This window comes from Salarias fasciatus, chromosome 23 (genome assembly GCF_902148845.1).
Source record: "Salarias fasciatus chromosome 23, fSalaFa1.1, whole genome shotgun sequence".
Classification (NCBI taxonomy): Eukaryota; Metazoa; Chordata; class Actinopteri; order Blenniiformes; family Blenniidae; genus Salarias; species Salarias fasciatus.
The window spans coordinates 26,697,842-26,712,723 of record NC_043766.1 but is presented as its reverse complement, the minus strand read 5'-3'; the positions used below and the strand labels follow the sequence as shown (position 1 = coordinate 26,712,723).

General features: G+C 43.0%; 1 protein-coding gene across 1 annotated transcript in view; it reads right to left on the bottom strand.

The window, feature by feature from the left end:
- Positions 1 to 14,882, bottom strand: part of lrp8 (low density lipoprotein receptor-related protein 8, apolipoprotein e receptor) — a 206,678-nt gene that overhangs the window by 11,943 nt on the left and 179,853 nt on the right. The window contains exons 14-16 of the mRNA XM_030084017.1: positions 11,705 to 11,846; positions 8,296 to 8,448; positions 2,879 to 3,271 (exon numbers count right to left, since the gene is read on the bottom strand). Coding sequence (XP_029939877.1) covers positions 2,879 to 3,271; positions 8,296 to 8,448; positions 11,705 to 11,846 — 688 coding nt within the window. The remainder of the gene's footprint in view (positions 1 to 2,878; positions 3,272 to 8,295; positions 8,449 to 11,704; positions 11,847 to 14,882) is intronic.

Sequence of the window (14,882 nt, the reverse complement as noted above, 5' to 3'; positions counted from 1 at the left end):
ATAGACCTGAAAGGCGAATGAATTATCTCCAGGGAGCTCAGAGAATTCCAGATTGACAATGCAGCACTCTCTAAAACCCGACTGGCTGATGAAATGCAGCTGATGGGGGAAAAGAGTGGATACACTTTCTTCTGGAAAGGAAAGCCTTTAAATAAGCCACGAATCCATGGTGTGGGATTTGAAGAACAGCCTCATCAACCACCTTCATGAACTCCTTGTGGGCGTCAATGAGGGCAAATAACCATACATCTGACGCTTGCCAACGGTCAGATGGCCACTGTTATTAGTGCCTACACTCCAACACTTGAGGATGATGTTAAGGAGGCCTTTTATGCTGACCTGCACAAAGTTCTATCTGAAGTCCCAAAGGAGGACAAGTTAATCCTGCTTGGAGACTTCAACGCCGGAGTGGGACTAAACCACCACCTGTGGAGGAGTGCGCTGGGGAGAGAAGGGGAGAGCAACCCAAACTACAAGGGCATACCACTGCTCACCAAATGCTCTGAGGACAACCTGGTCATCATCAACACACTCAGGAGAACCACCCAGCTGGAATAAGGTACAGGACGCTATCAAGAAAATGAAAAATAATAAGACTCCTGGGCCTGACGGCATCCCAGCAGAAGTCCTGAAGAACGATGGACCTGACCTTCTCAAACACATCCACACACTGCTTTTCAAGATATGGGAAAAAGAAGAAATCCCTGAACAGCTGAGGGATACCCTAATTGTCTCCACCTTTAAGAAGGGAGACAAGGCAGACTACAGGAATTACGGTGGCATTTCTCTTCTGTCACCCATAGGGAAAGCCCTCACTCGGGTTTGTCCAATAACCCCTCTGTTAGAGAGTCTCTTCCTGAGTCATAGAGTGGATTTCGCCCAAGCAGGGGGACCACATATATGTTTTTTATTGCTCGTCAATCACAAGGAAAATGCAGGGGACAAAACCAACCTTTACACATGGCCTTCATAGACCTCACCAAAGCCACTGACCCAGTAAACCATCAGGCCCTTTGGCTGGTTCTGGCAAAGACTGGCTGTCCAGAAAAATACATCCTGGTACTGAGACGGTTGCATGACAATATGTCAGCATGATGGCAGTGGAGATGAAACAGAGCCCTTCAAGGTTGACCCAGGAATCAAACAGGGATGTGTCATCCCTGTAACACTATTCTCGATCTTTGTTGCTGCTATCCTCCATCTCACAAGCAAACATCTGCCCCAGGGAGTCCAAATGATGTACAGAACCAATGGTCAACTCCTCAACATCAAAAAATGTCAGGGCTAGAGGTCAAACCACCGCCACATCAATCATGAAGCTGCAGTGTGCAGATGACAATGCCTCTGTAGCCCTCTCAGGAGAGGATCTATGGGACATTCTATTTGCTTCTGCAAAAGCGTACCAGCTTGGACTACCCATTAATATTAAAAAGACTCAAATCCTCCATCAACCAACCCTAACCAGCAGTACACCTGTCCTGCCCCCAAGCGTCTTCATCAACAACATGTGCCTGGAGAATATGGACCGCTTCCCATGTTTCGGCAGCCTCTTTTCACCAAAAGTCACTGATGACGAAATCCACCACCGCCTCAGCTGTGGCAGTGGGGCTTTCTCCAGGCTATGAAAAAGAGCTTTTTTTTGAAAACGGTGACCTCCGCTCTATTAGGCAATAGTGTTCCTCACTCTCCTATATGGCTCAGAAACCTGGACCACATACAGCAGGCACTTCAGAGCACTCAAGGCACGCCATCAGAGATGCCTCCACAAATTTTGTTGGACTGACTTTGAGGATCAACGTTTAATCGATCAATGTTATCTGACTGTCCAGATATGAATGAAAGGCTGAGTTGTTCATGACTGCGCAGAAGGCTTGCAATTGGTTAGATTGCCATTTGACAAATGAAGGAAATTGTGATAATGAAAACTGTATTATAACAACGTGCATTTTCATGTAACTTTTGTGTGGAAAAAAGTGTAAGAACAAACTATTGGACTCCGGGCATCTTCACTTTATCAAATCTGGCTCTCTTTGCAAAAAGTTTGGACACCTCTGAGTTTGACAGTTATCTTGTTTCAGTGTCCCGTTGTAGCCAAGGCTGTTCGACTGAAAAACCAAAAGCTAGGAGGAAAAAAGAAGCGATTTCAGTGAAATTACACATCATGTGGCATGCAGGGAAGCAGTTTATCAGTTTTGCTTTGTGGTGCTATCAAAGATTTTTGTCGGCTTCCAAATACAGTGTAAGTCTTAGCGCGGCTTTGTAAACCATTGTTACTGCTGTTGTATTCTGCTGTCATTGTTCGTCTGGGCTGTAAAGTGGTATATTTTTTTTCTCTTGTTTGCCAGTAAATCTTGATTGGTGCGAGAATGAGGATAGTTGGCAGGTTTACAGAGCGAGAGTGGAAGAGAGAATAGGAAGGAAACAGGAGGAGGGGAGGGACTGTGAGCAAAAAAGAGACGAAAAGAAGGCTGTCAGGGAGTGGGGATAAGCGAAGAGAGGCATGAAGGGATTGTGGAGGGACTGTCATTTGTTAACTTCAACGCCTCTGTTGGAAACTGGTCGGGGGGGGGGGGGGGGGGGGGGGGGGAGGGGGGGACCAACATGAAGCAGGAGGGATACTGTGTCTGTGTGTGATTCCCTATTGGGGAAGTAGCAGAGGACAAGGCTACGCAGTTGATAGACAGATCCTCCGAAAGAGACACGGAGGAGAAGAAAAGCCAGAGACGAGGGAAACTGTTGTGAGCGTTTGCCCTGTTTCCACCTCCCTGCTGCTTTAACAGCAGGTGGTAATGGTGGTGAAGCAATAGACTCATTGAATCAAACACATTTTACACTTCACGCCCATTCACCATCTGACAGACATCACTATCAGCCTCACCTCTGTGGGAGAGGTTGCCGTTGCTCTCCCTGTGAATGCTGTTGGGGGCCACTGGGCCCAGTAGAGGTGTGTGTGTGGATGTGGACGTTTGACTGGTGCTGCTGAAGGTGGTCGTCTCGGTGCTGGTGGCACCACCTCTCTGGGGGTGTGCCGTACTCGTGGTGCTGCTTCTGGGTGCTTGAGAGGGTGTAGGTGTTGTCAGGCGTCTGGCTGTGGGCCTCAGCGTGGTGGCCGCAGAGGAGGTGGTGCTCATTCTGGTGGTGGAGGGAGTCGTAGTGGTGGTGGGGACGGGCGTGCTAGTTGTCGTAGTGCTGGTTGTGGTGGTTGTGGTGGTCGTTGTTGTGGTGGTGGTGGTGGTGGTGGGGGCCGCAGTGGTCGTTGTCCTGGCTCGAACTACACCGGAGACAAAAAGAAAAACAACAACAAAAAAAAAAATCACTTTTTGGCACAGTAAGTGCTTTAGCTTGTCATATACAACAAATTACAAGACTGCAAATCCGAGTAATCATTGTACTTAACTTGCCGCGTGTTTCTTAGTCTCTTATAGCATATTTCTGTATCAGAGTGCCTAGTGTTGGATTTCTTCGAAATTGGAAAAAAACTGGGTTTAGTACAATTAAACTGATTAATGTGCAACTCGTTTTTAGACTGTTCTGGCTTTGTATTATTCACCTTGTACTTTAATGTTATTTTGACTACATGGTTTGATGAGTTTTATACCACCTGGTCTTAAGCCCCGGTCACACCGCCCGAACTTTGCTGGAGCGTTCCTGGAGTGGTGAAAAAAATTCATCACCGCTCATAACCGTTCACCACCGTTAACAGAAGTTGGCCGCCGTTAAAGCAACGCCGTAAACGCTCGGCCACCGCTGATGTTTCTGGATGGGCCCTCCAACCGCTCCGAAAGTTTTGAGCTGCACAAAATATTGCGAATTTTCCGCCCCGGCAACGTTCACCCCCGCTCCACCAACGCCCAGGCAAAGTTTGGCACCGCTAGACGCAAGTTCGTGGACGCTTGGGTCCGCTAGGCCAACGCAAAAATCTTGAACGCTGGACTACCGCTGCTTCGCCAGCGTTGCCCGGGCGGCGATTAAACATTCCACAAACTTCGGTGGAGAGGTTGTAAGCGTTTTACGAGCGGACACGGGGTTGCTGGAACAGTGTCCGGCGTTGAAGCAGTGATTCATGGCGGCGATGAACTTTGGTTTGGCGTTGGTATAGAGGTGTCGGAGCGGGACCAGAATTTGGCTATAAATACGGGAAGAAATGGACCAGGAGCTCATTTGGAATCGAGCTGCTGTTGAGTTCAGACCTCATCTATATCGAATTTGCTCAAAGTTACAGTAAAACTGTATCACAATGGATGCTGAGAGACTTGCTATGACTTGCGATCACAACCACTGGGTCACATCTGTTTACCTGACTCCACTGCTTCAGCTGCCTGCTCAGTAATGAATGATCTTCTTGGAGGCTGTTGCCTTTCCTTCTCCAGCCTTCCTCCTCTTTTGTCCATGTCGCATGATGAACTTCAACTATCCACTTCTATCAAAAATCTATCAGAACTTGTATCAAAACGATCCGTTCAGCTCTGTAGTCACAAGCGGTATGCCGCTAAACCAACTTTAGACCCCCGCCGAGCCAACGCCCGCATGCGCAGAACGCCGCTATACCAACGCTCGCGTCACCACTAAACCAACGCTCGGTACCGCTCGCTACCGGTAATCCAACGCTAAAGCAACGCCGGCTTCAGCGGTGCACTGCTAAGCCAACGCCCGTGTTTTTGATTTTCTTCCTATTTTGTGCGCGGTGACGAGCGCTGTCGAAATTCGGCCCTCCTCCCTACCGTTCAAGGAACGCTCCAGCAAAGTTCGGGCGGTGTGACCGGGCCTTTAGAAACTACAGAACATCTCTGAACATTGTTGACCAGAGAAAGTATTCTTTTTCAATTGAGAGAGTAGCACTTGTTCTTTTTCAATTTTTAGACAGATCATCACATATCCTGGACATCATAGAATAATACATGCTTAAATACTGAGTCTCATTTGTAACCTGAAAAGGAGCTCTGCAAAATATCCTGACCGACTGGGTTTTTTTTTTTTTTTCCTGAGGTTTCTGTTTGCTATTAATATCCTGTAAGATTTACCCAGAATAAAGAAACTCTGCCTTTAAGATCTGTGATTTGAGGGGAATAATTCCTTCAGCACACAGCCTCGAAACAAATGCATAGTCTCTGTGTATTTTTTTTTATTTATTTTTTTTATCTCAGTATGCTGGGGAGCTCAGCTCAACTAAGTATACAAATCTTATTAGGGAGAAACACCTGTGTGACGGAAAAGGTTGAGGATTTTTATATACAAAATCACTGAAGTGAAAACAGCGGTGTTAATGAGGACTGGCGCAAAATAAAACAACCATCTATCCACACATCTTCTACCCTATTTAGACGGTCACAGAGACTCTGCAGTCAGTTCTAGCAAACACTGGACAACACTGGTAAGACTTCTGGTTGATCACATGGGTCACAAAAAAAAAAAAACCATCGTGACTAGTTAAATAAGCAAAGATCTTGAAAGATGCCGACGTATGCAAACACATTTGGATTGACACAAAGTATTTAAAAAGAAACAAATCTCAAAATTAGTTGAAGCCACATCTGATAAGGAATAGCTTGACTTCAGGTTCGCTGAGACGCTGTATGAAGGTCATACTGCCTTGACTTGAGAGCAGTCATGAACTCTCATCTGAACACAACAGATGTTACTCTGGTGGCGAATGTCTACATAATCTGACTTGACTGAAGTCATGGTGGAGACGGTTGGAGTTCTGTGTATGTGTTAGTCTTACTCTCACTCAGCTGACTTGTCTGTATCCTTTGCAGTCCTAAAATAAAACCTTCCTGTGCAGCGTCGACACCTCGACCTCTCATCTTTGGCTCTGTCTCACAAAATTCCACAGCATCAATGTCTGCAGGTACTTTTTCTATGAAAGCACATGTCAATAATCCCTCCAAATCTGTGACAAATGCTGACCTGGCAAACAAAGTTGTTAGTAAATAGAAACAAGAGACAAACGGGCTAAAGTTCTCAGCTCTATACACCGCTGCTTGTGGAGTGCTTCACTTTGTGGAGCTGATTTTTCAAACCCTCATCTTGATTTTAAAGTTTTCCCAAAACACCAAAGGGCAAAATGAATGGTTTGTCCTCGAGATGTCACCAGTCCATAGAAGGACAAACACAAAGATATAATCACATCCGTACACACTCTCACAACAGTACATTTAGAGTTACCACTTATCTCTAACTGGGTTGTGTCAATAGCTACACTCACCTGAACAGTAACAGCAGAGACGAGGAGAGCATCCACACTTCCACCCAGTACATGACCACATTACACTGCACAAAATTACACTCCAGCAGAAAATTGTATTGCTTTACAATAGCTGGTTATCACTCTCTTGTGCAACTACATCAGCTTTACAATGTGTAAGCTAAATGAATGACTTAAATAGAAAAACCTGACTGGTAGCAAAACTGACATATTTCTCCCATATTGTGAGAAAAAACCCCCAAAGCCCAGCAAGCTAGAGGAAAGTACTGCAGATGGTGTTTTATTATAAGTAAGTGCTGAGCAGAAATATTTGTGATAAATTATGAAGTCCGGACTGTCTCCTGCGTTCTCTCTGTGGATATGTTTGTGTGCCTCTCTCCTCTATCAGAGGGCTTCTTTGAATGGTGTCCTACATACATCATCATCCTCTTTTCATCCCCTCTCTCTGAGTCAGCTTGTTTTGCTCACCTGCGGTGCAAAGCAAACAAAAAAAAAGAAAAAAAAAAAGAGTGGGTCCAATAAGGATAACAACTTAACAGATGAAGTGACTTTGCAGAGCGGACAAGCTGAGCGACAAAAATAAAATGAAGGTTAGCTGAGATCACAGGCACATTAACTGACCCACTTCCCACCACTGAGCTGCAATTCTCTGCAGTAGTTTGTTTCTGAGCCCATCACAATCGATACACTGAAATATATTTCCCCTTGTGGTGTGTTGATGCTGGTAAACACAAAATCTAAATTAAAATCTGAATTATTGAAGAGAGTTTTGTAAAACACATGAGCAGGAATGACTGTAAATGTGCTTTAAGTGGACAGTTTTTTTCCCCTCAGCAAGAAAATACCTTTGAATTTATGAGTTTGTAAAACACGTTGCAATCTTATGAAGCACAGTAGTGTTCACATGACCAGTACACATTGTACGGCATGGGGGATTTGTAAAACTACTTTTGTACATTATGTGGGGAATACAGCTGCTTTGCTTTTATTCAAATAAATCTTATCTTTTCTTAGTGTGCAGAGCTCATGCTGCTTAGTGTACATATTCCTATATTTGTCTATAGACAAGATTCTTGTCTGAAAAAAAATGTGCATGACTTGATTGTGTTACTGGTTTGTGATATGACACTTTTACACTGACTTTAATGTTTGGAAATACAAAATTTTCTTTCAACAACACCTCAGGCTTAAAATATCAATGTACACTGAATTTAATGAAAGTCCCGAAAAACTGTTAAAGACAAAATCTATCGATTATATTATTCATTATGAGCACCCTCAGGACTCCTTTTATTGAGCTCTATCAGCAGTTTTTAAATCATGAAAACTTATATTGTGCCATTCACCTGAACTACTTATAATACAATGTTATACAAGACATGCAGCTTCAGTCTACATAAGGTGACAAAAATCCCCAAAGCTGTAGTCACCCCCAGAAAAAAATAAAAATTAAATGTTTAACTTACCACACAACACCTCAGCAATTGAACAGTTTAGGGCTGACCATTAAATATTATAATTGAAACCACCACTGCATCAGTATGCTGCCTCTTGCTGCATAGATGGATGAAAAAACAGGCTCTGAGGTGAAACGAGCTTTTGGCAAATACTAACTAAATATCAGACTGAAGGGACAATTTAATTTAATCCTTCTACTGAATAAACCAAATATTTGAATTACTTAAAAGCTGATTGATTTTAAGCGATAGACATTTTATTGAGTTAAGTTTAGAATGGCAGACTATTCATCCAGACGGGCACGGCATCTTATGTGTTATAAGATAAAGTAAATGGACGTTGATCAAAAAGTGCATTTCACCACTTCAGCAGTGTGACCATGTTTCACATTATACTCACACAATCATTCACACACTCACGCACTCATGGTGATGGTTGCCATGCAAGATGCTCTCACACCATTGGAGGAAATCTGGAGTTCAGTGCCTGGCTCAAAGACCAGACGAATACATGCGCGGTGCTCAGTGTCTGGTCTGACAGGCTCTCATTCCTAAACACAGCACTCGGGACTTTTCTTTAATTCACCATAGAGCTGGAGGTTGTGATTTAGTGGTTCAGTGTGAGTGGCTCACCAACAGCACAGCGCCTCATGTCAGGTCCGAGCTCCATGCCGTCAGGGCAGGCACAGGTGTACTTAGGGGAGTGGTCCGTGATCTGAGGGGCTTTCAGACAGAGGTACTCACAACCACCGTTGGGCAGACTGCCCAGGTTACAGGTGTCAGGACCTGGAGAAACACCAAACAGGACAAATAGATTAGTTTATGCATTAACTAGAAACGAAGCTTTTGATTTATGTGAATAGACACACTGCTTCCTTTCAATAGACCTTTCTATAAAAGTAGATCATATCATCACACATCCATGTAGTTCTTAGGTTTAGTCATGCATACCTAAACACCCATTTGCACCCAAATAAAAAATTTACACTTCATTTTTCAACCTCATAGAGATATATTTCTGTTCTTGTCATGCAGGGAAGCAGCAGAATTAGGTCAGGTGGAGGTCGATTCTGCGCCCTGGTTTAGTTATGTAGGTTTAGAGAGGGGCACATTAGAGAAATCATCAGCTTTCAAGAGCAGGCACAGTGTTACTCACATACATTCAGTAACGTTTTAATAAGCTGATGATACATTTGTGCTTCAGTATCCCAGCAAAATGACTGTGTCTGGCTTAAATTCTTCAAAGCACCGTATGTCTTCTGCTCTTTCCCCAAAGATTAGAAATGAATGACACTGCCTCTCTTTCAAAAAAAAAAAAAAAAAGGAAAAAAATCCTTGAAATGCTGTGACACAGCATAATAATGCATCTGATATTCTGCAACCCAGGAGGAACAGGGCAGGAGGGCAGAAGATGATGAGGGGTGAATGGGATGACAGAAAAGTCAGCAAGCAGTAACCAAATAAGGGCAGAACAAAAAGCTGAAAATAGGCAAGGAAATAAGATGTACAGTTGTGTTATAAAAGACGTGTAATGCTTTTGCTTCACTTTGTGATTCTGCCGTAACTCCATTTGGTTGAGGATGAGAAGTAAAATATTGAGTTTTGGCCTTCAATGAATTTTAGGATTTACAGAAAAGTTTGAAAAATAAATTAAAAAGGCCACTAGCACTGTGTTCATGGGGGGTGTTGGACTAAGGGGAGTCTGCATATTGTCTCCACTTCTGTTTTTCATGGACAGATTGCTGAGGTCAGGAGGGCATCATGTGGCGAGGCTGGAAAGTGGCGGCTTGGCTTTTATGTTGATGATGTTGTCCTTTTGGCTCGATCGCATGAGTGCCTTCAACACACACTGCAGCAGTTTTCTGTTGAGTGCGAAGCAGTTTGCATGCTGATCTGCACCTCCAACTGAGTCTATTGTTAGTTAATGCACAAACACTGTGTGCCGTCTTCAGTTATGGGGAGGCAATCAATGGCTAAGGGAAGAGTTTTAGTATCTTGGGACCTAAATCATCCCTGAAGGATGTAGGAATAGCTGGATCAGCTACAAACATGGGCAGGGGGCAGCAGTAATCAGGCTGTTGTGGTGAGGACAGAGCTGAGCAAGAAGCTCCCTGAACACAGGTCAGTCTGCATCCCCACTGCCGCCTTTGGTCAAGAACCCCATGGTGTCATTCTGAAAAATAATGAGACCAGTGGTGCAAATTATTTTTCGGCCATTGTACTTCATCACAGACAGAAGTACGAAATTAGTGGAGGAACTCGAAGTAAATCTGCAGCTCCTCATGGAGATGAGCCAGTTGGGGTTGTTCTGGCATCTGATTAGGACGCCCTCTGCTCACGTCCCATTAAAGGTGTACAAGGCACGGCCAACTGGGTCGAGGCCCTGAGGCCGATCCAATACCTGCTGGAGAGATTATATCTCTTGTTTGGCTTGGAGTTCTCTGAGAGCCGTTGGAAGAAGGTGTGGTGAGACAGCAGGTTTCTTTTTTTTTTTCAATGAAATAAGACTGAGAAAGAGGGCAAGAAAAACAGTTATAACGGCCGAGGTGCAGTGATAGGAAGCAGTTCAAACTGACACTATTATCTTTAGTGGATTAGTCTTCACGATGACTGTAAGAGAAAAGGGGAAAAAGGTCACCGACTTTCTAGTTGACCCAGGTTGAAACATTTAGCTTTTTTAAGAGCTATACAGACTGAACTACATCCAGTGAGTCTAGTGAGGTGTCATTGTTGGCACGTCTTACTTTTGTCTGCATTTCTAAGAAAAAAAGAAATGTAATCCTGTCGTATCTTTTTGAGCAGAACTCTTGATTTATTAATGAGAGAACACAATTAGCTCCCCACTGGCACACAAACAAGGCTGCTTTGAGAGAGAAAACAAAGCACGAAGGGGCAGACTCACACACAAACAAACTGCTGGCACAAATCGTCAAAACACACACGCACACACGCACATACACGCACATACACACTTCGTGTTTAATGATGGAGACAATATTTGACGAGGCGGTTATTCAGGTACTATGTCTGAGCAATTTACAGAGTTTATCCTTTGGTTTATATATGACAATTCAACACCTTTGAAGGGGGATTTCGACTGTTTGTTTTGTTTTTTAGTTATTGTGTGGGGACGTTTTAATTTCTTGGAAAAGCTATTTTTTCTGTCCACTTTAGGCTTTTCTTTCTCATGTGGAACAGATGAGGGTAATAGGAGGTTTTCTATGTAAAATTATCCTGTGATGGCTGTGTTGTTAGTTGCAATAATAAAATAAAATTGAATCAAACATATAATTGTCTGCAAAGATCTATTTAGCAAAGTTTTTTCTTTTTGTTTTGATTCAGTTTCACAATTTGGTTTAATCAACTTTCAAGAGAGTAAAACAATGAAACACTCGTATCCAGACCTTATGGGATCAATTTAGTTTGTAATAGTTGGCAGGAATGTTTTTCCAAATTGAATATAGTTTGTCATTGTAGAATGTCCAGAATATCTTTGAAAAAAAAAAAAAAAAAAAAAAAAAAAACTTCTCTCCATCTATTTTATATTTTGGGTAAAAATTTATGTCATCACATGTAAATTGATGGCTGTGATTTGGGTTAATTAACAGTCTTTAAAATGAATAAAGACAACGGACAGACGAAATGTCAAAATTACAGTGAAAGGTAAACGACAGATCTCGTCTTCAAAGTGATCTATTCACGAACATTTCACAACATTGCTGGAGAAATGTTTTTGTTTATTGCCTCTCAAACGGAACTCATTATGCCGGTCAGCACTGAGTAAGCACACACAGGTGTTTTTACATGATTAGACCTGCTCAGGGTGAAGTGGAGCTTAAATGGGAGCTTTCAGCGTGATAATAATCAAAGCACAATCCTGTCCTGTAAATACTCATCACCTCATCATGCAACCACTGTGCAGTGCCTGCTTTGTCTCTTCTGTCTGCACCAGATTGAATCGTCATCAAAAGAAACACACAAAAAGTCTTTGTCAAGCAGTCTTGGTTTGCACTCCATGCTTCTCCTCTATTTTATGTCTCACCTTTGGGCTGCCTCAGCTCATGAAACACCACAAGGTCCAGAGGGTTGTTGAGGTGCTCTGCTACCTTTGCCACATCGTGCCCAGTCAATCTGTTGGCACTGTATATCGCCTCATCTTCCAAATCCGTCCAATATACACGGTCCTGGAATAAAAGGAGAAAAGAATGATTTTAAATTAGCTGAACTTGCATACACACGTCATGCACACCTGTATAATGAAATGGGGATATCCATTTAGTGTATTTGTAGTTTGACCGAGCTACATTGCAAATTGTTATATATCTAATTCCAAAATGCAAATCTGATTAATTCAGAAAACAAGTAAACCCGCAACTGAATGTTTCCATCAGATTATGCACCACACATTTCTCTGTATGCTCAAACGGATTGGCACCTCACCTTTTAGTTCAGCATAGACCCTTGAAGCAGACACACTGTTTCTAGTACCCTGAACAAAACTTTCATTCTCACATGTCCAGTGATGAGCTTATTGTAATTCACACTCATTTCCATGCTACATAGCTTCCATTTCCCAAGCGAGCATTTAATATCATCTGCATACTACTGCATTCATTTATTTAGCATAAGTGGAATATTATTCAAATGTAGGAAATACACCATTTGTTCAGGGAAACTCCACTGGGAGTTAGTTTTATGATAAGAGTAAAATCAAACAAACAAAAACACAGACCATACTTAGTTGCAGATGAAAAAAAAAATGCACCAGTTTTGTGTCTCACCACACAAACCTGCGAATAAGACGCTGATTCTGAGGGTAAATGATTAGGCCTGTTTAGTTTGGGGTTTAAAAAATGTTGCCTACTTATATTCAGATCGATTAATTCACACTTAATCAAGTGAAGATGCATTTGTTATTTATTCAGATGTACTCAAATGTATTCATTTATGTTCTGACTGATATCATTTTTGCAAATGAACCCTTCGCTTAAGACAAGTCTTGATTTTCATTGTATTTTGTTGTCTCGGTAGTAAATGACCGGCATTTCAATCAGTCAATACGCTTTTGTTCAAAAGGTAAAATACTGTTTCAAACGAATTGTATTTTCTGCCTTATCTATGTCACTATAGCTTCTATTAGTCAATAAGCACTTAAGCAACTTTGATTACCAATTTATGTATTATGAAAAATCGCTGTAAAAAGAGGCCTTTAAACCGGTAGCAGTGGAAATTACACTGATCAAAACAAACTTTTCCCTGGTGAAAAAAAAAAAACAACCTTAGAAATATTTTATACCACAGATCAAATAAAGACCAGTGAAAACAACATTTCAAACCATATTTATATTCAAGCTGTCTAACAAGATCTCCTAATCTTAAAATTTGTTATTAATTTTAATGAAACACAAAAGCCGTGACATTAGTTGAAGGTGCTTTTTGTTGCAGTTTCACTGCCTCTCCTCAGTGCACAGCAAGTAAAAAAGGCAGGCAAGGGTTTATGAGAACAACAGCAGCATTTATACTTAAAAAACAACCTTAGTTCTGTGGAGATAGAGACATCCTCTTGAGAACAACATCAGCACAAGTTAGTTGTTGAAAAAGTTGCTGTTGTATATAGAAAATGATGATTGTTTTGTGTGGGAGTTCAGGGTGTTTCTATCTTGAGATGCAACCCAGCATCAAAACTTTTGTCCAGGAGATAGCAGCACACATTTCTTCGGGAGTACTTCCTTCAGGGCAGCCAGAGATGTGGGCACCCCCCTGGTGGAGTGGCAGCACACATCTGATGCTAGAGGGCAGTTCGCAGCCGGATCAGAATGGCAAATGGTATCCAAGATCCAGTGGTATAACCACTGCTTCAAGAGAGCAGAGCCATTGTTAGGGCTCCCATAAAAGACAAAAAGCTGTTTGGATGCACGAATGCCCGTGGAAGCTTCAATTTACCATCTCAGGGCTCTTATTTGGCACAAGAGTTCTGCCCTGGCTCGAGGATCACTCGATGGAGAGCCATATCATGAAAGCCTTAAAGGCTGAATAGGATGTAAACCTGACAGCACGTTTTGAAAAAGGACAACACTCAGCCAAAGAGTGACCCCTGTACCATTCAGGTGCCACCACAGGCATGATGGGTTGATAGACAAAGCGTGTACCTCACCCACATGGTTTGCCGAGGTAATGGCCAGTAAACACGCTGTCTTGCATGACACCCGCTGTAGCTCCGCTGTTGCCAAGGGCTCAGAGGGAGGCTGACATAAGTCCTCCACCACTAAGTACAAGTCCCATGCTGGAGCTCATGGGGCTCTCGGCAGGTGAAGCCTCAGAGCGCCCTTGAGAAAGCCAACACCAGCTTGTTATGCCATGTGCAACTATGGTATGCCGGGCTGATATTTCTGCCACACACACCTTTAGGGTGGATGGAGTCCGACTACCATCCAGAGGAGACTCAAAGAAATCCCAGACCGCGGGGACCACACAAATCAGGGGGTCCTCCCTGTGGATGTTGAACCACTTAAAAACTTTCCTCCTATTATCGTACTGTAGCCAGATGGACGATGCTCTGGCATTCAGAATGGTCAGCCTAGCAGGCCATGTACAGCTGCTCCACAGCAATTCGGGCCTCTCAGTGGCCAAACGCATCAGCCGGGGCGGCGAGAACTGGAGTGCCAAACCTGACCTCCGTGCTGAGACAACAGAGCTCTTGTGCTGAGGAACTGCTCACTATTCATCCAAACACTGTATTGTGGGGGGAATTCCAGAAAAAGCATAAAAAAAAATCAGTCATTTTTAGAGCCTTAAAACTAAAGACATTTTTTTTTCTGTCACTACTGTGACTGGTGGGTTGAAATGAGAAACTGCTTTATGTCCCGATCTACCTTCTCTCCCTGGCTCTGTATTGTAACATCAACAGCTTCTGTCAGGAGATTTTGGAGCACAACATGCTTCGGTCTGCGGACAAGCTTTAGGCAAGATGTTGACTAAAGTTTCCCCGAAGGACATCATAGTACACACACTACCAATAACCGCCTTCTTGACCGTGGCATTGCTTGCATTGCTGGCCGACTCGCCTGACCTCAAGCTTGTAGGAAATGCATTAAGAACTATCTTGAGAAAAAAATGTCACAAGTCAGAAACTACAAAGATGTACTGAAGAATGATTTCAAGTCAATCTGTATTTCTATAGCAAGACCCAGGAATCCATCAAAAGAGGCTCATCCAGGGAA